At 43.7% G+C, this 21,037-nt stretch overlaps 3 protein-coding genes across 5 annotated transcripts in view; all 3 read right to left on the bottom strand.

The window, feature by feature from the left end:
- Positions 1 to 23: 23 nt before the first annotated feature.
- LOC144078999 (glycosaminoglycan xylosylkinase-like) lies at positions 24 to 8,748 on the bottom strand. Its single transcript, XM_077607518.1, has 8 exons — positions 7,941 to 8,748; positions 4,495 to 4,708; positions 4,186 to 4,433; positions 2,121 to 2,210; positions 1,777 to 2,058; positions 716 to 907; positions 574 to 633; positions 24 to 489 (listed from the first exon to the last, which is right to left on the bottom strand). The coding sequence occupies exons 2-8, from the start codon at positions 4,621 to 4,623 to the stop codon at positions 258 to 260; spliced, it is 1,233 nt and encodes a 410-aa protein (XP_077463644.1). The 5' UTR covers positions 4,624 to 4,708; positions 7,941 to 8,748; the 3' UTR covers positions 24 to 257.
- Positions 8,749 to 8,783: 35 nt separating this feature from the next.
- Positions 8,784 to 14,808, bottom strand: LOC144079435 (glycosaminoglycan xylosylkinase-like). Its single transcript, XM_077608216.1, has 8 exons — positions 14,595 to 14,808; positions 12,831 to 13,044; positions 12,522 to 12,769; positions 11,760 to 11,849; positions 11,416 to 11,697; positions 9,475 to 9,666; positions 9,333 to 9,392; positions 8,784 to 9,248 (listed from the first exon to the last, which is right to left on the bottom strand). The coding sequence occupies exons 2-8, from the start codon at positions 12,957 to 12,959 to the stop codon at positions 9,017 to 9,019; spliced, it is 1,233 nt and encodes a 410-aa protein (XP_077464342.1). The 5' UTR covers positions 12,960 to 13,044; positions 14,595 to 14,808; the 3' UTR covers positions 8,784 to 9,016.
- Positions 14,809 to 15,486: 678 nt separating this feature from the next.
- Positions 15,487 to 21,037, bottom strand: part of ralgps2 (Ral GEF with PH domain and SH3 binding motif 2) — a 50,005-nt gene continuing 44,454 nt past the window's right edge. For all 3 annotated transcript variants that reach the window (XM_077607380.1, XM_077607382.1, XM_077607381.1), the window contains 4 exons: positions 20,449 to 20,541; positions 18,968 to 19,073; positions 18,770 to 18,861; positions 15,487 to 18,022 (listed from right to left, as the gene is read on the bottom strand). In XM_077607380.1, the coding sequence (XP_077463506.1) occupies positions 17,993 to 18,022; positions 18,770 to 18,861; positions 18,968 to 19,073; positions 20,449 to 20,541 (321 nt within the window). In that variant the 3' untranslated portion in view covers positions 15,487 to 17,992. The remainder of the gene's footprint in view (positions 18,023 to 18,769; positions 18,862 to 18,967; positions 19,074 to 20,448; positions 20,542 to 21,037) is intronic.

Below are 21,037 nucleotides of genomic sequence, written 5' to 3'. Positions count from 1 at the left end.
CCACCCCCCACCCTTCTCCCCCTTTCAAGTCTGTGATGTCAGTAGCTTAACGGCACAGTATGGCGACTTTCCCTTTTGCACTTACCCACGCACGCCAATACGCATTTATATTATAATTGACACACTTTAAGTGTCTATGGTATTTCTCTTGACTATTTACACTTGGCTTTTTTGTCATGTCTCTGACAGCAATCACGATAGTGGCTGCTTGGCGGTCTTCTGAGTTTCTCTCAGCAAAAAAAGTTTTGCCGTTATTTTCACGGATGCGGCAGGTTTACGCGGTCCTCCACCAGGGTATTTTCCGCCCCGTGGGCCTCGACGCACTGCTTGACCACGCCCGCCACGCCGGCCAGGCGGCGGTCCAGAGCGGCCAGGTGCGGCTCGCTCAGGACGGGCCGGATGGGGTCGAACGCCAGCGACACCCGCATGGCCGCGCTCAGGGCGCCGCCCCGCAGCAGGTTGAGCCGGTTCCAGGTGGACACGCGAATCCTGAAACCAGACGTGAAGGTCATTTGGATTGTTCCCCCCCGTGAATAAACGGTCAAAAACGTTGGCGTGGAACAATTTACTCACATGCAGCACTGATAAAGCGGCGCCAGGATGCTGCGCTCGTCCAGTGCGGGATTCCCGAAGCTGAAAATTGGACACCATGTAGTGCGTTTGGGGTGGGCCGGTTTACGTATTTTCAAGCTTAGCGTGAAGAGCGAGCGCAAACCTTTTGCCGTTGTCCAGCATGATAATCATACTCGTGCCGCTGTCGTCCCGGATACTCTCGTAGCTATGGCGGTCGCCGTTCCCGATCAGGTAATCGAAGACGGCCGCGTCCATGATGTCCAGCAGGCGCGGGCCGGCGGCGTACAGCGGCATCTTCTTCACCTCCGAACAGAAGCTCTCATCGTACTCCCACCTTAAAAACAACAAATGACTTCAAAAACATGGCTCCACTTTTTAATTCAGGGTAGCTTTGTCATAGCTTATAGATATGTTAATACTTTTTTTTAAAAAAAAAATACCGCTTGATTCTTTTATGGAACTTGAAACCGCTGGTAATATTAAAAGGCCATCCCATGAATACTTTAAAGTGTACTCCTTCTTTCATGTACAGAAAAGAATGGGAAGAAGTGCGGTACTTCAAATCTCATTTAGTTTTCAATAATGTAAGATATTTCCATTTTTTAAGAAATATGTGTGTGTGTGTGTGTATTTACTGTATTTTCTCACATACAAGCCGTATTAGTAACCAAAAAAATGACTGAATCAAGGGTACGGCTTATACGGCACAAGACTTGCTATACTCTTTTTCACCAGAAGATGTCGGCAAAAGTAACATTTACTGGTTATTTTCTGTTTTGCAGTAAGAAAACAACCATTACTAGATGAATTAAATCCCTATGATATTGACCCAAATAATATGTTTTTGATTCATACAGTATCTCAGAAATAACACGTGCAATGATTTTTCTTAAGATTTTCGCCTCAAAGTAACACATTTATACTGCGTATTAAAACCATGAATATGGAGGTGAAAATTGTGGCGGTGGCTTATATGCGAGTAAATACGGTATTTGTATTGTGTACCTGTCATTTAATATGTGATTACATTTCATTTTTTCATTCCGTTTCCGTAATTACTTAAATATTGCAAGAGTTATCAAAATGGACCTATTTTTAATTTAAAAAAAACATTGTTTGATTTGATCTATATTAAGATTTACTCCACGTTTTATTTTTCTTACTACATGATAAATACGTTTTGCGTGCGCACCCAGGCCTCACCTGGCCAGCTTGCCCTCCTGGTACGTGCGTCCCCACGGGCTTTGGTGCCTCTGCAGCGGCCACGTGTCGGGCAGCCACAGCATCAAAGATCCCTCCATGACGTCGCCCTGGCCGCACGCCGGCTCGTTCTTCCGACAGTCGCGGCACTTCCCGTAGAAGCAAGTGTTGTTGCCCTGCGACAGGAAGGTGGCGAGCAGCTGCTCGCCGGCCACCGGCTTGATCTCCGTGCGCAGGTTGATGTTCCTCCCCACGACCAGGGGCGATCGCCTGAAGCCCAGGATTCTGCCGTGGAGCAACGCCACGTAAGCCGCTCTTCGCCGTGACAACGAGAAGGACTCACGCACCTGTCTAAGTGGAAGGCGGCCACCTCGCCATTGTGCCGGTCGTAACCGGCGTACGGCTTCACTCCCACCACCACGTGGTCACGATTGTATCTGTAAGAGCCAACTTGATTAATTAATTCATATAAACCTATACATTTGTTCATTATCATGAATATAAATATTATAATATAATATATTCATTAACATGTGCTGTCCCTTAATAAATTAATCAAACTCAATTAATGCTTTAGCCACAATTGACGGCAAGCGACTTCCAATCCATTTTGACAGTAAATACACTGGAACATAATCCAATTGAAAATGTGCAATGGGAAAGGGAAATTTGCACCACAAACTTATGACTGTACAGACGCTCCCCTACTTACGAACGCAATTGGTTCCGAGCGATTGTTCATAAGTTGAATTTGTTTGTAAGTTGATTCAGTGCTATATTTTGTATTATAATTTATGTTTAAGGCCGATATAAGTATATTGAAGGTTTATATAAGTGCATTTGTATGTTTAAGGCTTGTATAAGTAACACGCATTGGTTTGTACTGAAAAAAAAACATTTAATAAAATGGAGAATATGTACAGTACTGTAGAGAGAGAGAGAGAGATTTATGCATTAGAAACTGGCCAAAAGAAGCGACCTAATGACGATTGCACAGTTTTCTTCTTTTTTTCATCATAAATGATGCGGTAGCACTGTATGGCATCATTCAATTGATTTGCAAACTTTGTGCAACGTTCAATATTTGGGTCCTGCTGCTCGATCTTTCTGTTTATAAATGGTGTTGAATGTGCAACGCTCACCACTCTCACGCGCATCAAGCTTCGTTATTATTGCCACTCGTTTCAAATGAAATGGCTTGCCTCTTCCTTGCAACTCCCTCAATAGAAGCCTTTAGCTTTTTACCAACCATATTCAATATTGGATGCATGAGATATTTAATGATACAAATGAAAAAGGTTCTTTGCACACTGGAGATACATTCACGCACTTCCGCATTGCAACGAAGAAGAAGGTAGATGCTGGGTGAGCTGAGCTCTCACAGCGCCAGGCGTCGGTATTAGCGGCGGAAAGAAGTACTACTCCGAAAAAGGCGCGAAATACAAAATTGGACTTGCGAAAATTTTTGGACTTAAACGCAATTTGCAGACATGTTCGTATGTACCGTTGTTCGTAAGTTGAATGTTCGTAAGTAGGGGAGCGTCTGTACATCATAATTTAGAATACGAATAATAGCAATGTCCCGATGCTGATTTTTTCCCCCCAAATATTTTTGGGCCATGCCAGTCCGATTCCCATATTTTTTAGACCAGTAAAAATAATACAAAAAGTAATGTAACCACCTCATCAGGGGTGCTCACACTTTTTGCTACAAGATCTACTTTTTTTCCAATGAGCCAACTTTCAGGCGAATGCATGCAGCTGAGATTCGGCTCATTACCAACCAAGGGTGCCAAAATCAAGCATAGATGCTCCAAGTCTCTTTATCTGTTCAACATCAAAGGAACGACTTAACAAGCAGCTGTGACAGGTTGTTGATGTTAGCCGAGGCTGTCGGCACCACACATCAGATCCTGATCAGATCCTTATGATTGTTCAATGAATCAGATATGCATGTTCAAAAAAAGTGTCTTATCCCATTTTCTGAACTACTTTATCCTCACTAGGGTAGCGGGTGGTGCTGGAGCCTATCCCAGCTGACCTCGGGCTAGAGGCGGGGGACACCCTGAATTGGTGGCCAGCCAATCGCAGGGTACAAGGAGACAAAACATCCATTCGTGCTCACACTCATACCTAGGGTCAATTTAGTGTCCAATCAGCCTACCATGCATGTCTTTGAAATGTGGGAGAAAACCAGAGTACCCAGAGAAAACCCACGCAGGACATGCAAACTCCACACAGGTGGACTGACCTGGATTTGAACCCACGTTTCCCACTGTGCGGCCGATGCGCTAACCACTCATTCGCCAGGCCGGGCTGGGCCGCCCCAATAATAAGCTGAAGGTTAAAAATGGTGAGCGCAGACAAGGGCGGAGGGAAAAAAGGGGATAACGTTGGTAGCACGGCGCTAACCTCTTGGGTTTGAAGACCACCTTCTGTCCGCCTTCCATCACCAACAAGGCCTTGAGCTGGGTGCCTTTAACGCCCACGTCGGCGCGCTCCACACGGGCTTGGCTAAGTGCGGTGAGCACGGCGGCCAGCTCGGGCGCTTCCTCGGGATACACCTCTCGGGGGCCCACCCACTGGCTGGCTATCTCCCACGGCGACTGCAGGGTGTGGTTTAGTCGGGCTCCTTGCATCAGCGACAGCCCAGCCTCCATCTGCCGGACGCGCCCCGTAAGCCAAGAAGAGACAGGCGGACAACCGGAGCGAGCCGCTCACCTTGCGGAAGGCCTGGAGGTCTCGCCTCCTGGCCGCCGAGCCATCGCCGCTGTCCAGCAGGAAAATTTTGGCCAGGCCCAGCAGGAGGAGCACGGCACACAGGAGAACCACGTGCTGCTTCAGCTTCATCTCCGCACTTCCCCCGCGTTCTCACCTTTGCCACAAGGCCTCCTCGCCGAGCCCGTTGGCCGTGTGTCGGCAAAATGGAGGCTGCCTAAAGGAAGAGAGAACGCGAGACGTGACTAGCTGCTTTTCTCTCGAGTCTCCACGGCTGAACTGCTCGAATAGACGCCACACCCCAATTACTGTCAAACTTAACATTTTAGACGCCACACCCCAATTACTGTCAAACGTAACATTTTAGACGCCACACCCCAATTACTATCATTCCTTACATTTGCTTTTGACTTATTTCAAACTGGCACGACCTATTAGCCAATGATCGTGGTTTGTGTTTAATTATGTAGTCGGTCAAATATCAGGTTCATCAAGACACAGCTTGAAACATGGGCGGGCAAACTGGTTGTGGAGTATGGAATGTATTCTTATGCTTTTTATTAGTCAATTCACAATCACATTTTCCTGCCTAAAGTTTGTATCTATGTCACATGACATTTGTCAATAAAACTGGCGGATCTGTTGGAGGCAGGCGGGGATTCAAACTGGTCAGGCTGGATGTTAGTACATCTACTGGCGCTGGCTACTCTGACTCTCTCCTTCAGCTGAAGCTAGTTAAAACTCATCACAGCTGACTGTGTGCTTCCTCTAATTCGAAGTTATTGAATGTATATGGATTAGATCTGACACTGGTCCTCGAAGATCGCTGTGGGTGCAGGTTTTTGTAGCAACCAATCCAGCAAAAGCACTTTAACCAATGAGATTTCTGCAGAAGACAAGGAACACCCGACTGCAATCCACAGATTGCACTTTTAGGACACCAGATTGGGGAAAAGCAGTCCCCTTTTTTCAGTACGCTCCAATGGCTTTGCTACAATTTGAATGCAAAAAGAACCAAACTTAATCCACGTGTGATCTTGTTTTTGAAGTGATTGTGATGTCTGTGATCGAGGGCATACTTTTGATTGTGCTGATTTTCCTGAGGCAGCGGCTGGTAATCGCCATTGCATACCTGTCAACCTCTGCCGATAACTGCCCTTATAAATGATTATGATTCCCCTTACAAACCCCCAAAAAACCTTACAAACACCATACGACTCGTACGGTGTTTGTAAGGTTTTTTGACAGGTATGCCATTGTGCTGTTGAAGGAATGCAGCAGGTAGTTACCGCCGATACTGGTCTTGATACCTTTATTTTGCTTCAAATTCCACACCTGTGGCACAATATCACCATATTGTGTGACTGGGTATTAAATAAACCTAATTTTTTTTAAACATTTAAAAACCTTTAATTCCCTCTCGAATGAAATCAAAAGTTATAGCCTATATTTGTGTCTTGTAATGATTTTTTTTTATTTTTTGTTCTAACAACATTTTGCCAGACATCACAGTATGAACATATCTGTTAGTTGGTTGTGTTTTGCAATGAGAATTTTTTTAATTTATCAAATTTGATGACAATGGGAATTCTTTTAAAAAATAATAAAGTTGAATGGCTTAAATTACTGTAACATATCGTGCAATGAATCCTAAAGCAAAACAGTATCAGCGAACAAAAGAGAAATCTTACATTGATAGAGTCAACAAATGTGCATTTGAGTGTGTGTGTGTGGGGGGGGGGGGGGTGAGGTGGTAGTGGTGTGGGGTGGTGGTGTGTGTGTAGTTTGGGGTGGGGTGGTGTGGTGCGGTGTTGTGTGGTGGTGGCGTCGGTGTGGGGGGTGGGATGGTGTGGTATGTGTGGTGGTGGTGTCGGTGTGGGGTGGGGTGGCATGTGTGGTGCGGTGTTGTGTGGTGGTGGTGTGGGGGAGTGGGGTGGTGTGGTATGTGTGGTGCGGTGTTGTGTGGTGGTGGTGTCGGTGTGGGGTGTGTGTGTGGTTTGGGGTGGGATGGTGTGGTGGGGTGCAGGTGCGGGGGTGGGGTGGTGTGTGTGGTTTGGGGAGGGGTGGTGTGGTATGTGTGGTGGTGGTGTTGGTGTAGGGGGGTGGTGTGTGGTTTGGGGTGGGGTGGTGTGGTATGTGTGGTGGTGGTGTCGGTGTAGGGGGGTGGTGTGTGTGGTTTGGGGTGGGATGGCGTGGTGTGGCGTGGTGTGGGGTGTGGTTTGGGGTGGGATGTGTGGTGTCGGTGTGGGGTGGTGAGGTGGTGGTGCGGTGAGGCGTGACCGGACGATTCGCCGAAAGACGTTTCGCCGACGGACGTTTGGCTGACGGACAGTTCCCCGAATGGACGTTTCGCCGAATGGACGCGAAACGTCTTTCGGCGAATCGTCCGAGTACTGTGGTGAGGTGTGTGTGGTTTGGGGTGGGATGGCGTGTGTGTGTGGCGGGGTGTTGTGGTGTGGGGGGTGGGATGACGTGGTTTGGGGTGGGATGGTGTGGTGTGGGGGGCGGTGGTGTGGTGTGTGTGGTTTGGGGTGGGATGGTGTGGTGTGGTGGTATTTGTGGTGGGGTGGTTTGGGGTGGGATGGTGTGGTGTGGTGGTGGTGGCTGTGTGGTAAGTGTACTTTATATGTAAATTCTCTAATCTGTTCCATGGTCCTCACACAACTACCGAGACATTCGTACGTAGAGGTATGACTGTTTTTTTTCTTTTAAAAATGACCGTGTATAATAGTTATTTATACGACAATGTATATATAGTAAGGTATTTCCTTCAAGAAACAAACATGAATAGTAAGACTTATTCTTTGAAAAAACGACTATGTATAATAAGGTGTTTTATTTTTTTTAAATCAATAACGACCATGGCTAATGAGGCTTTTTTTTTTACCTAAAAAATGATTTATAGTAAAGCCTTTTTTTTCTTAAAAAAAAAGGAGCATAGGTATCATTTGTTCTATGTCCTCGTGCTGGGATAGGTTTAGGTAACGTAAAAATGCAAAATTACACATCCCTGCTGGCTGAGTTGGTTCGAGCGGCAACCTCTGAGATCTGGGGTCCAGCTCCATTAACTTTGGTTTCCTACCATATTCCAAAGGCCTGCATGGTAGGTTGATTGGACACTTTTAACTGCCCCAAGCTATGATTGGTTGTCTGTCTCATCATGCCCTACAGTCATGTCATTTTTTTTTGAAGAACTCTAGTGAGGCCCAGTGGTCGAGTGGTTAGACTAACCACTCAGTCGCCGAGCCTACTATATATTCACGTTTTAACAATTAGAATTCAAAATCTTTGGTGAGAACACATATTTGCATGATGACTACAGATTTCCAAATATATATGCTATCAAATATAAGTAACATCATTCAGCCTCACTTGATACAATATTGATAGTACTATATAACTTTTCTCAATGCAGCTTTTGTTTCATAGTCATGGTTTTGGGTACTCACCAGTTTCTGCAGATCCCAGTAAGCGTAGCTCCAGTTCAGTTGCACCTGGGCTCCCAGAGGAGAGATGAGAAAACAAATATATAGGGTCCATAGTGATAGTTAGCAAAATCCAAATGTATTAGTATGTGGTGTCAGGGGCCCTGGTCCTGTCATTCACCCTGAAGACTTGATCTGATATGTTCCACCAAAGGGCATAATACTATTTCTTATTTCTGTTCTGTATAACACTGGGATTGTGGTCGCGTTTGACCCGAGCCAGTGTGTCTTTGAAAACACCTGCTGCGTACTAACAAAACAGGGGCCTAAATGAGCAGCAGAGTGGGGGAAGGCTGCAGGCTTGAGGGGGGGGAAAGAGTAAATGCTTTTGTGGCATACTAAATGCAAAGAAAAACATTATAAATGCTTTCATGGCATACTAAATGTCAACATTGTCAATTCAATACTTTAAAATAAGCAAGTGATTGAAGTTAGTAATTTGGGTGTAGTTGGACAACCGGAAATTCCTGATAGGATTCAAAAAGTGTGCTGTCAATGTTGTGGAAAATAAAGGATTTTAGGAGGGCTAGGACAATATCTATGAGCAAAAGTTGCAATAATAAGGCACGCCTTGTCAAAAATTGATTTGACGTCTATCTGCGTCAACGGCACGGACACATATATGTTCATCCACTGGCAGGTTGTGCAAAAGCTCCAAATTTGAGAACCCAGACCTGAACCTTGATGCTGAAAAGCTTCCCAAAACCTGTTGTAAGAGAGAAAAGACAGACAGGTGAAATGGAGTGTATGTTTAATATTGAAGATGGCCCTTTACACCAAACCCCGCCCCCCACCCTTCTCCCCCTTTCAAGTCTGTGATGTCAGTAGCTTAACGGCACAGTATGGCGACTTTCCCTTTTGCACTTACCCACGCACGCCAATACGCATTTATATTATAATTGACACACTTTAAGTGTCAATGGTATTTCTCTTGACTATTTACACTTGGCTTTTTTGTCATGTCTCTGACAGCAATCACGATAGTGGCTGCTTGGCGGTCTTCTGAGTTTCTCTCAGCAAAAAAAGTTTTGCCGTTATTTTCACGGATGCGGCAGGTTTACGCGGTCCTCCACCAGGGTATTTTCCGCCCCGTGGGCCTCGACGCACTGCTTGACCACGCCCGCCACGCCGGCCAGGCGGCGGTCCAGAGCGGCCAGGTGCGGCTCGCTCAGGACGGGCCGGATGGGGTCGAACGCCAGCGACACCCGCATGGCCGCGCTCAGGGCGCCGCCCCGCAGCAGGTTGAGCCGGTTCCAGGTGGACACGCGAATCCTTAAACCAGACGTGAAGGTCATTTGGATTTTTCCCCCCCGTGAATAAACGGTCAAAGACGTTGGCGTGGAACAATTTACTCACATGCAGCACTGATAAAGCGGCGCCAGGATGCTGCGCTCGTCCAGAGCGGGATTCCCGAAGCTGAAAATTGGACGCCATGTAGTGCGTTTGGGGTGGGCCGGTTTACGTATTTTCAAGCTTAGCGTGAAGAGCGACCGCAAACCTTTTGCCGTTGTCCAGCATGATAAGCATACTCGTGCCGCCGTCGTCCTGGAAACTCTCGTAGTGATGGCGGTCGCCGTTCCCGATCAGGTAATCGAAGACAGCCGTGTCCATGATGTCCAGCAGGCGCGGCCCGGCGTCGTACAGCGGCATCTTCTTCACCGCCGAACAGAAGCTCTCATCGTACTCCCACCTTAAAAACAACAAATGACTTCAAAAACGTGGCTCCACTTTTTAATTCAGGGTACAGACGCTCCCCTACTTACGAACATTCGAGTTACGAACAACGGTACATATGAACATGTCTGCAAATTGCGTTTATGTCGGAAAATGTTCGTAAGTTCGATTTTGTATTGCGCGCCTTTTTCCGAGTAGTGCTTCTTTCCGCCGCTAATACCGACGCCTGGCGCGGTGAGAGCTCAGCTCACCCAGCATCTACCTTCCTCTGCCCAGTTCGTTGCAGTGCGGAAGTGCGTGAACGTATCTCCAGTGCGCAAAGAACCTTTTTCATTTTTATCATTAAATATCTTGTGCATCCATTATTCAATATAGTTGGTGAAAAGCGAAAGGCTTCTATTGAGGGAGGTGCAAGGAAGAGACAAGCCATTTCATTTGAAATGAGTGGCAATAATAACGAAGCTTGATGCGCGTTGCACGGGAATACAACTTGAATCGTTCGACCGTCAGTACCATTTATAAACAAAGATCGAGCAGCAGGACCCAAATATTGAACGTTGCACAAAGTTTTCAAATCAATTGAATGATGCCATACAGTGCTACCGCATCATTTATGATGAAAAAAAGAAAACTGCAATCGTCATTACATAGCTTCTTTCGGACAGTTTCTAGTAAATCTCTCCCTCTCTCTCTAATGTATGTATACAGTACTGTATGTATTCTCTCCATTTTATTAAATGTTTTTTTTCAGTACAAACCAATGCGTGTTACTTATACAAGCCTTAAAAATACAAATGCACTTATATAAACCTTCAATATACTTATATAGGCCTTAAACATAAATTATAATACAAAATATAGCACTGAGCAACTTACGAACAAATTCAACTTATGAACAATCGCTCGGAACCTAACTCGTTCGTAAGTAGGGGAGCGTCTGTAGCTTTCTCAGAGCTAATAGAAATGTTAATGCTTATTTAAAAAAAAAAAAAGCTTGATTCTTTTATGGAACTTGAAACCGCTGGTAAAATTCAAAGGCCATCCCATGAATACTTTAAAGTGTACTCATTCTTTCATGTACAGAAAAAAATGGGAAGAAGTGCGGTACTTCAAATCTCATTTAGTTTTCAATAATGTAAGGTATTTCCATTTTTAAGAAATATGTGTGTGTGTGTATTTACTGTATTTTCTCGCATACAAGCCGTATTGGTAACCAAAAAAATGACTGAATCAAGGGTACGGCTTATATGCGCACAAGACTTGCTATACTCTTTTTCACCAGTAGATGTCGGCAAAAGTAACATTTACTGGTTATTTTCTGTTTTGCAGTAAGAAAGCAACCATTACTGGATGAATTAATTCCTTATGATATTGACCTTAATAATGTGTTTTTGAGTCATACAGTATCTCAGAAATAACACGTGCAATGATTTTTCTTAAGATTTTTGCCTCAAAGTAACACATTTGTACTGCGTATTAAAACCATGAATATGGAGGTGAAAATTGTGGGGGCGGCTTATATGAGAGTAAATACGGTATTTGTATTGTGTACCTGTCATTTAATATGTGATTACATTTCATTTTTTCATTCCATTTCCATAATTACTTAAATATTGCAAGAGTTATCAAAATTGACCTATTTTTAATTTAAAAAAAAATTCTTTTAAAAAAACATCGTTTGATTTGATCTATTTTAAGATTTACTCCACATTTTATTTTTCTTACTACATGATACATACGTTTTGCGTGCGCCCCGAGGCCTCACCTGGCCAGCTTGCCCTCCCGGTACGTGCGTCCCCACGGGTGTCGGTGCTTCTGCAGCGGCCACGCATCGGGCAGCCACAGCGTCAAAGATCCCTCCATGACGTCGCCCTGGCCGCACGCCGGCTCGTTCTTCCGACAGTAGTAGCACTTCCCGTAGAAGCAAGTGTTGTTGCCCTGCGACAGGAAGGTGGCGAGCAGCTGCTCGCCGGCCACCGGCTTGATCTCCGTGCGCAGGTTGATGTTCCTCCCCACGACCAGGGGCGATCGCCTGAAGCCCAGGATTCTGCCGTGGAGCGACGCCACGTAAGCCGCTTTTCGCCGTGACAACGAGAAGGACTCACGCACCTGTCTAAGTGGAAGGCGGCCACCTCGCCATTGTGCCGGTCGTAACCGGCGTACGGCTCCACTCCTTCCACCACGTGGTCACGATTGTATCTGTAAGAGCCAACTTGATTAATTAATTCATATAAACCTATACATGTGTTCATTAGCATGATTATAAATATGTTCATTAATATGTGCTGTCCCTTATTAAATAAAACAAACTCAATTGATGCTTTAGCCACAATTGACGGCAAGCGACTTCCAATCCATTTTTACAGTAAATACACTGGAACGCAATCCAATTGAAAATGTGGAATAGGAAAGGTGCATGTTCAAAAAATGTGTCTCATCTCATTTTCTGAACCGCTTTATCCTCACTAGAGTCGAGGGGGGTGCTGGAGCCTATCCCAGCTGACCACGAGCCAGAGGAGGGGGGCAGCACCCTGAATTGGTGGCCAGCCAATCGCAGGGCACAAGGAGACATACAACCATTTGTGCTCACACTCATACCTAGGGTCAATTTAGTGTCCAATCAGCCTACCATGCATGTCTTTGGAATGTGGGCGAAAACCGGAGTACCCGGAGAAAACCCACGCAGGCCCAGGAAGCACATGCACACAGGTGGACCGACCTGGATTTGAACCCACGTCTCCCACTGTGAGGCCGATGCGCTAACCACTCAGGCGGCGGGCCGCCCCAATAATAAGCTAAAGGGTAAAAATGGTGAGCGCAGACCAGGGCAGAGGAAAAAAAGAGGGCTAACGTCGATAGCACGGCGCTAACCTCTTGGGTTTGAAGACCACCTTCTGTCCGCCATCCAACACCAGCAAGGCCTTGAGCTGGGTGCCTTTAATGCCCACGTCGGCGCGCTCCACACGGGCTTGGCTAAGTGCGGTGAGCACGGCGGCCAGCTCGGGCGCTTCCTCGGGATACACCTCTCGGGGGCCCACCCACTGGCTGGCTATCTCCCACGGCGACTGCAGGGTGTGGGTCAGTCGGGCTCCTTGCATCAGCGACAGCCCGGCCTCCATCTGCCGGATGCGCCCCGTTAGCCAAGAAGAGACAGGTGGACACCCGGAGCGAGCCGCTCACCTTGCGGAAGGCCTGGAGGTCTCGCCTGCTGGCCGCCGAGCCATCGCCGCCGTCCAGCAGGAAAATTTTGGCCAGGCCCAGCAGGAGGAGCACGGCACACAGGAGAACCACGCGCTGCTTCAGCTTCATCTCCGCACTTCCCCCGCGTTCTCACCTTTGCCACATGGCCTCCTCGCCGAGCCCGTCGGCCGTGTGTCGGCAAAATGGCGGCCGCCTAAAGGAGGAGAGAACGCGAGACGTGACTACACTGCTTTTCTCTCGGGTCTCCACGGCTGAACGGCTCGAATAGACACCACACCCCAATTACTGTAAAAACCTTACATTTTCATCTGACTTATTTCAAACTGGTTCGACCTATCAGCCATTGATCGTGGTTTGTGGTTAATTATGTAGTCGCCCAAATATCAGGTTCATCAACACACCGCTTAAAACAGGGGTGGGCAAACTGGCCCTCGAAGGTCGCTGTGGGTGCAGGTTTTTGTAGCAACCAATCCAGCAAAGGCACTTTAACCAATGAGATTTCTGCAGAAGACAAGGAGCACCTTACTGCAATCTACAGATTGCACTTGTAGGACAAGCAGTCCCCTTTTTGGGTTGAAATGAAAACCTGCACCCACTGCGGCCCTTTGTGGAATAGTTTACCCACAAACGGCTTAAAATGATCCATTTGCTTTCAATAATCTAGGGATGTCCCGATCACATGCATTTTTGCACCTGAGTCCAGTCTGATACCTTGGCAAAGTATTGAGAAGAGGGCGAAAAAAGCACACTTTATTTTTTGACAAAACTATTCCAACGTGATACGTATAAGGCTTAGTAGAGTAGTATTCATTTTGACTGGGCACACACACGCGTATTTAGCCTGATGACATTAATACAAAGACCTGATTTTTTTAAAATACTAGCTTTAGCAACACCAAAATGATAAATAGGGCCGCCAAAAAAAATCATTCCCACAGTCGACTAATCACCAACTGACATCAATCACATATCCATTCACCGTATTTACTGTATTATTATGGGTTTGCATTTGTATCAGAAATGTTAAGTGAAACCAAAAACCAATGCGCTGAGAAATGTTGATGACAACTATGTAGCTGTAGCATTGTTTTCCAAAGCTTAAGCAGATTTTTGCAAGTTTATCTTCTTTCATTGAGGTCAACGAAAATCAGACCACTTATTGTTTTAACCTTTTTTTAAATTTCTAAATCTGAAAAATTAATGATAAAAATAAAATACATTAAATTAATAATGAATCTATATAAAACCGTGAAAATAAAATTAAAACGTGAAAAAAATATAGATTTTTCCCTTTTTTTGCATTTCAAACATTTTTAAATATAAAAAAAATACCAAGACCTCTAGAGTAATGAGAACAACTTTGGCATGCTAGTAGTTCCAAAATGAAGTAATACAGTCATATTAAAACATTGTTGACTCGTTATGACTAAATATTTGATTAATTCGCAATGCTTTTCTGAGTCAATGAAGAAGCCACGCATGCAAAAGCTCACCTCATCACAACACAATCGCTCTTTCATTACATCCAGGCAGTTTAAAAACAAGGAAACGTACACCTTTCACCAGTCAAGTACACCATAATAGTTTCTTTATCACGTAAATCGAGCGGTTAAGCCGCTTCGAGCTGACTATCTTTATTTTTAATTTATTTTCCTCCAACCTGTGTCTAGTTACGGGTGCACCTGGCTGATGCTAAAGCTAAGCTAGATAGCGAGGCAACGTCATCCGTTATGTTTTCCTTACCTCGCGGCCATACGCGGTCCACCTTTTGCTCCTTTTTTAGCCCACGAGATTGTAAAGATGGAAAATGTTAAACTAACGGTTCTCCCTCCAGGTGGTGACGGCCGCTCAATCCCTCGCGGCGCCTCCTTTTCGGGGATTCCGGACTGGTTCGACTAGTCGGTGACGTCCACTTCCGAGAGAGACATTTGCTGCCGGCTCCGGGTGCTGCCTTTAGGGGGCGTAATCGGGCCGAGAGTGCATGATGCGTTCAGGAAGTGTCAGATTTTACACACGCGAATCGAGTGTGCAATGTATGTAGTGTCCACTTAGAGTTAGACATTTTTCCTCATTAAAAAACGTGTATACTAAGGCTTTTATTTAACTAATAAAGACAATTTGTCATAAAATAAAAAAGACAATGTAGAATAGCTTTTTCTTGAAAAAAAGAGCATGTATAGTAAGGATATCTTTTGTTAAAAAATTAAGAGCATGTATAGTAAAGCTTTTTCTTCTTTAAATAATGACATTACATAGTACTAAAGCTATTTTTCATTAAAATGGTTACCTTGTACACTAAGGCTTTTATTTGTTTTCAATTTTTAAAAATAAGTTTTTTCTTTAAAAAAAAATGATATTGTATAGTAAGGCTATTTATCATCGTTGTACACGGAAGCTTTTATTTGTTCAAAAATGACCATAGTAAGGCCATTTTCCTAAAACTAAAATGGCCATGTAATTTATTACCATGAAACCCCAATCCTAGTTTTAAACCCTAAACTTTACCCTCTCATGGGTTGTAAACCCAACTTGGAACTGAAACTACAATTTGAAACTATACTTCAGAGTTTCTTAGTTTGAAAGTAAAATACTCCAAGCACATCATTAACAAGGCAAGGAGTTGGAGGCGAGGATGTGGAGTAAAAAACAGGGCATACGAGTGTTTATTGGTTCTCAGTGTTCTCACATGGGAGCACATCACTCAGCAGTGAGGTCACAAGCGCTCCACAAAAACACACTCGCGCTCGCTCACGCACCAGCTTGGCCACCTCTCCATCAAGCTGTGGACGGCAAAAATGCCCCGAGGACAGCTTTCCTTCACAGCATATAGACATTGACCGCATAGTGTAGTCCGACACATTGGTAGCGAAGGGGAGGGGGATTGGGGGGAGGTGGTCCACTGTAAACTCAACAAAGCGTGATGACAATTTTCAAGCTGGAGTCCAGAATTGTTCAATTCATCATTAGACAACCATACAAAATCACATTCAGGCATTATTTCATCTCATTAACTCATTCAGTCTATTGTAGATCGGCGTCCAATCTTTTTGGGGGGGACTGGCAGCGATTATTCCAACTGTCAGGGAGCATTTCATTCAAATTCCAGGCAATTTCTGGGAGGCTGTTCAATTATCTCCCAAAATCTGTTGTTGTGTAGCCACTATATATTTCATTCACAGCGTCTTTTCAGGTGCGCTGTTTTGTCCCCTCGGCCTTCAAGTCACGATGCAAATGATTGTGCCACAGCTCAGGTTAGGACCTTTCAAAAATATATATATCTATATATGCACTACGTACAGCTGTGCAGGTTTCTGCCGAGCCTGGCTTTGGTTTTTTTGTTTTTGTTTTCATTTGCTCCTCCACAGGATAGACCAACTTGTGTTCTGGTAATATTGTTCAGGCTGTGAAAATTGAAGTGTTTAAAGCGCCTTTGCTCGCAAGAGCTCACCGTACTGGAAACAGCTTTTTTAGGAATGCCCCCCGATGGTCAAATGCGCCCTGAAAACGCCATTTTTTGTTCCCACTCGGGGGCACAACGCTGGCAAAGTGGGGATGCCAATGCTGAAATTCGGAGCCATGGGGGTGTTTAAATAAAAGGCGCCTAAAACACAAAGGAAGTAAAGAACATGAGATTACATAGACTTGTGCCAGCTGAGTTGGAATTGAATTTGTTTCGGGTTTTTTTTTTTACCATCAAATTATTTCAAGTAAAAAAGCCATGTGAGTTTCATCTAATTTAAAAAAATATATATTTATCTAATTGTTCAATTCAGAAAAGTCAGTGCAAAATTTCAATGAAAAATTTCCCAGTATATATTTTAAAACTGAATTTTACTTTGTATACGATTACTTTTGTAGAAATATTGAATTATCCTATCTTTAAAAACAGAATTTTATTGAATGTCCTTTCTTTAACATGGGATTTTTAAGGTGTTCACTTTTTATGACTTTTAAAAGAAATATTTTGATGGCAAAAAGCAAATTAAAATTTTGGTCTGAAATCGATGACATTTTTTTTCAACAAGAAAATCAAAATCTACATTAAATCTGTTTTATATTTCCCCCCATAAAATCTTTTGGGTTATACTTAATATTTGGCAAGCGCATGCCTTCAGTTGAGCCGTTTATTTATTACAATTTAATATTTTTTAGACTTTCAACTTTTTAGAAGTTGAAATTTTCAAACCAGAATTTTTTTCCGGTAAAAAAAGAAAAAAAGAAGTGCACGGAATTCAAATTCAAACTCAGATAGCACATGGTCTACTTCCAGAGGAACATCAAAATGTAACAATTTCAATGTAACAGACACTCAATGTGCAATTCATCTACTGCGCGATAATACTGTGTCAACTGCACCGGCGCGCCACAAAAAAAAGGAAAGAAAGCACTACTTTCTTTTGTGAATAATAAAATAAAAAAGGGAGCGTGAAGACGACTTTGTGCACAACTCCAGGTCGCTTTAAAGTCCGCATGGCAGACTGATTCACAGTCTGCTTGTTTTGTTACCATTCCAAAGCTGTTTACAAAAGGAGGACGCTTCAAGCGCCGTGTTATCGCTTCCATTTTTAGAACATCGTACCTGGGTGCTGTGACAGATGGGCCTCCCCGCAAACACATTTTTATATACAAAACACTTGACGAAAACAAAAGAAGACTGTGTCGGCGCTTATAATAAAAACATTCCAAAAACAAAAAAAAAACAACTCATTAGTGGAGCCCTTTTGTCAGAACCCGGTTTTCTGGGCAAAACTGTGGGCCAGAACCTCAAAATGTTTTAAACGGCCCCAAAACGAGTCCTCTGAATGTCTGTCTCCTCATCTATGGAGCGCTCATAATAAGAAAACTGTACATCGAAACAAATAGACAAAAAAAAAGAAAATAGAGAGGACGAGCTCCGTCCGATTGGCGAGGAATCTCATGGGCCAATCGGACGAGAGAGCAGTGGTGCACTTCCTTGTTCAGTAGTCAAAGATTGTTTGTCCGCATGCACACAATTGCACACGCAAATACTAGGGTTCTCTGTTAAGGCAGTGGTGGCAGGTGAGGCTGCAAGGAGACCAACGGGGGGGGGGCCGTGATGGGTTCATTGGGCAGTGAAATCTTCCAAGTGGTGCGTCAAAAAGCTCCGCTGCCTTTTTGGCTCACTCGAATGACATCAGATTAGCTGGCACCTGAACACAAATGCCACAAATAAATATATATAGTTGACCTCTTACATATTTTTCTTGCGTCAGGGACAAAGTGCTCCTCTACCCGTTCACTAGTACAATGGACAGCCATTCAAAAGTTGACACTTAAGACCTTGAACCTATCATAGAGCGAGAGAATATTTTGGTCATTTACAGAGCTGCCAAACGTCAAAAAATCACATATTGTAGTTGGTAAAGAGAATTTTCAGATTTTGAGACCCTTCTTACTTGTGGCATTTGCCAGTGGTGCGTTAGACAAAAAGTTAAGTGCAGTAATCCCTCGAATATCGCGGATAATGTAGACCAGACATGGCCGCGATAATCGAAAAATCGCCAAGTAGAATTATATACTATTATTACTTTTTTTTCTTCAGTGCTGCAGTATTAGTAGCAACTGTGGCTTTCGCTTATGAGTTTCAGTGTGGATTTTCACATTTTTATGAACTTAAATAATAATAATAATAGCGGGGGGAAAAAAATCGCAAAGTAGTGAATTTGCGATAAGTGAATACGCGATAATCAAGGGATTACTGTTTTATCATTCATTAATTTACTGAACCAGGTCGCAGGAGCAGAGCTGGAGCCTATCCCAGCACGAGGAGACGCACAAGTATTCACGCTCACACACCCACCTCGGGGCAATTCAGACATGCAAACTCTCCACAGCAGAACTGTGGGGCCGATACGCCGTGATCGGGACATGACTATAGTATATTGAATTTAGGACACCTGTTGTCTGTTGCTTTGACACGCAGCACTCAGATGTTTGAACCACAGCAAAGCGTTCATCCTGTTTCCCGCTTGGTACTTGTAAGTGTTACCTAGGCAACCGACAGAAAGTAAAAATAAACAAACAAAAAAAAACCTGTCTAAATGGCTAACATTTGCAAGGAAAGGATGTACACTGTGCGATATCGCACGACTCACCGTGCTCCGAGTCGGTCAACATGAAGACATCCGGGTGCTCGGGATCGTCCGCCATCATGGCCATAAGCCCCACCACGCACACGCTCTTACTGGACTTTGACTTGAACTGGCAGGAGTGCAGAGGGAACGCATGTTAACGTACTGTACGTGTGTGTCCGCCCGCCACCGGGTTCGCATTAGCCCGTGATTGACACGCGGTGATGTCATTGCTCTCATTAGTCAGCGAGTGCTACCATCTGTCCGCACACGCACACGAACGCAAACGCATAACATGGCTCCTGCGCAGTTTCACTTCACACGGCCGTCAATGTGCGGGGAGCCTTATTTTTGAATTATATAACAAGCTAATTATGTTAAGTACAGTGCTTTTCATATTTTTTGTAAGAAAATGTAGAATGTATAAGTATATAATGTCGAAATAGTGTATAATATATAATGCTTCAGTTTAAAAACTCGATATAATAGAGTAAAAGCTAAATCACTTTTGTATTCTGAAGCCAAAACTCGTTAAAAACAGCAGCCAGACAGACGTAAAACATCAACAAATATGTTGCACACTTATCTTTGCAATAAATTTAAAAAAGTTATTGGCATACATCTGTTTTTACTTTGGAAAACAATGATGCACTTACATACGTTCAAAAGGGTTTTCCTACTCAAACTATTCTCAGTACATCGTTTTTAAATCCCAAGTATTTATTTTACAGCGAAAATATTAAGCCTAGATGAATATAACGTAATTTACACATGAAACGATTAGTCAACTAATCAGGGATTCGCCGCCTATCAAAATAAATTTTTGTGGCAGACTTACTGTATACAACATAAATCAAACTATAACCCCAAAAACTCACCACTGAAATAAAAATAATTGCATGAGATGATCTTTTAGAAATATCTGATAAGCCATTTGAAGAGTTTAATAGTAAAGATAACAAAATTAGACACATTATTGTGTCTTACACTTACCCACGATTTTTTAAAATAGTAAATACCAACATTTTGAGCCTTAAAAGAGGGGTGTCAAACTCATGCCAACTCGATCTCCCGCGGGCCGGACCAGTTTTTTTTGGCCCCAAAAAAGGTCATTTACTGGCCGCCATTGACGCCCAATCCAATTTGACTGGGTGGTGCGGATGAATTCGTGCATCGCAGTGGAATGAATGCTTATTAATATCTGAAAGTTTTCTTACGTCCAAGGAGACAGCAAAAAAAAAATCATCTTTTAACGACGTCTATTGTTTACACTCTCTGCCGCACACCAAGAAGAATGTTTCTGCTTGACATCATTGTGTACCGAGAGTAAATAATGGCTATCAGATGTCTTACAAAATCAATGATGTTTGCGTGGCTCGTTTGTGTAGCCGTTCTCGCGCTGTGGTTTTAAACATTTAATGGGTATCACCTGCGGCAGCAAAGACACATTGGAAAACCTGCAGTCCCTCATGAACATGGTCTCAAAGTGTGCGTGTGGGGCTTACATGTTTTCTCTCTGTAGCCTTCAAGGACTTGACAGGGTAGAAGTAAAGTTGGGTACTACAAAGAGCCACCCAGTATTTGGTCCAGGACGCCACCTGCAGGCGTATGAGAATAAAGATGTCACAAGGGAGCTTCGGAATACAAGTTGAGTTTCCTCTGAGAACAGCCGAAAACCTTATTCAAATCACTGGAAATGCTTTTCTTCGCGGTTATACGGGACGTAATATTGGAAAACAGTTTGTGTTCAAGATGATTTAAAAATAAGCCTTCATTTCTATGAGTTTCTGCTATTCATATTGAGTCAGGGGGGTTAAGATCATTTTTGTCGCAATTCAGAGGGCGGTTAAGTCAACCAACACGGCTGGCAAAATTAATCGACTAATAAATTGCCTAGTTTTCAGACAGTAGATCATTTGTAGATAATAGATCATTTGTGACATTAAAATTTGTCCAAAATAATTTCTGTGAAAAATTTTAAACAAAGGAAATCATTAAAAGTTTCTTTTTTTTAATTAAAAAAGAAAAACAGTAGATATTCTTTTTTTATTTCTTTGCATTAAAAAAATGAAACAAAATAAAATGTTCTTTATC

Source organism: Stigmatopora argus, chromosome 8 (genome assembly GCF_051989625.1).
Source record: "Stigmatopora argus isolate UIUO_Sarg chromosome 8, RoL_Sarg_1.0, whole genome shotgun sequence".
NCBI lineage: Eukaryota > Metazoa > Chordata > Actinopteri > Syngnathiformes > Syngnathidae > Stigmatopora > Stigmatopora argus.
The sequence above is the reverse complement of the archived record's forward strand: the minus strand, read 5'-3'. Positions and strand labels throughout refer to the sequence as shown.

What these genes read in the sequence shown, in the direction of transcription:
- LOC144078999 (XM_077607518.1), bottom strand. Translation starts at nt 4,623, where the DNA reads ATGAAGCTGAAGCAGCACGTGGTTCTCCTGTGTGCCGTGCTCCTCCTG. An exon ending in GCCGCCTTCCACTTAGACAG is followed by an intron (nt 2,059 to 2,120) that starts GTGCGTGAGTCC and finishes GCTCCACGGCAG; the next exon opens with AATCCTGGGCTTCAGGCGAT. An exon ending in ATGCTGGACAACGGCAAAAG is followed by an intron (nt 634 to 715) that starts GTTTGCGCTCGC and finishes TCCAATTTTCAG; the next exon opens with CTTCGGGAATCCCGCACTGG.
- LOC144079435 (XM_077608216.1), bottom strand. Translation starts at nt 12,959, where the DNA reads ATGAAGCTGAAGCAGCGCGTGGTTCTCCTGTGTGCCGTGCTCCTCCTG. An exon ending in CGGGAGGGCAAGCTGGCCAG is followed by an intron (nt 9,667 to 11,415) that starts GTGAGGCCTCGG and finishes GTTGTTTTTAAG; the next exon opens with GTGGGAGTACGATGAGAGCT. An exon ending in ATGCTGGACAACGGCAAAAG is followed by an intron (nt 9,393 to 9,474) that starts GTTTGCGGTCGC and finishes TCCAATTTTCAG; the next exon opens with CTTCGGGAATCCCGCTCTGG.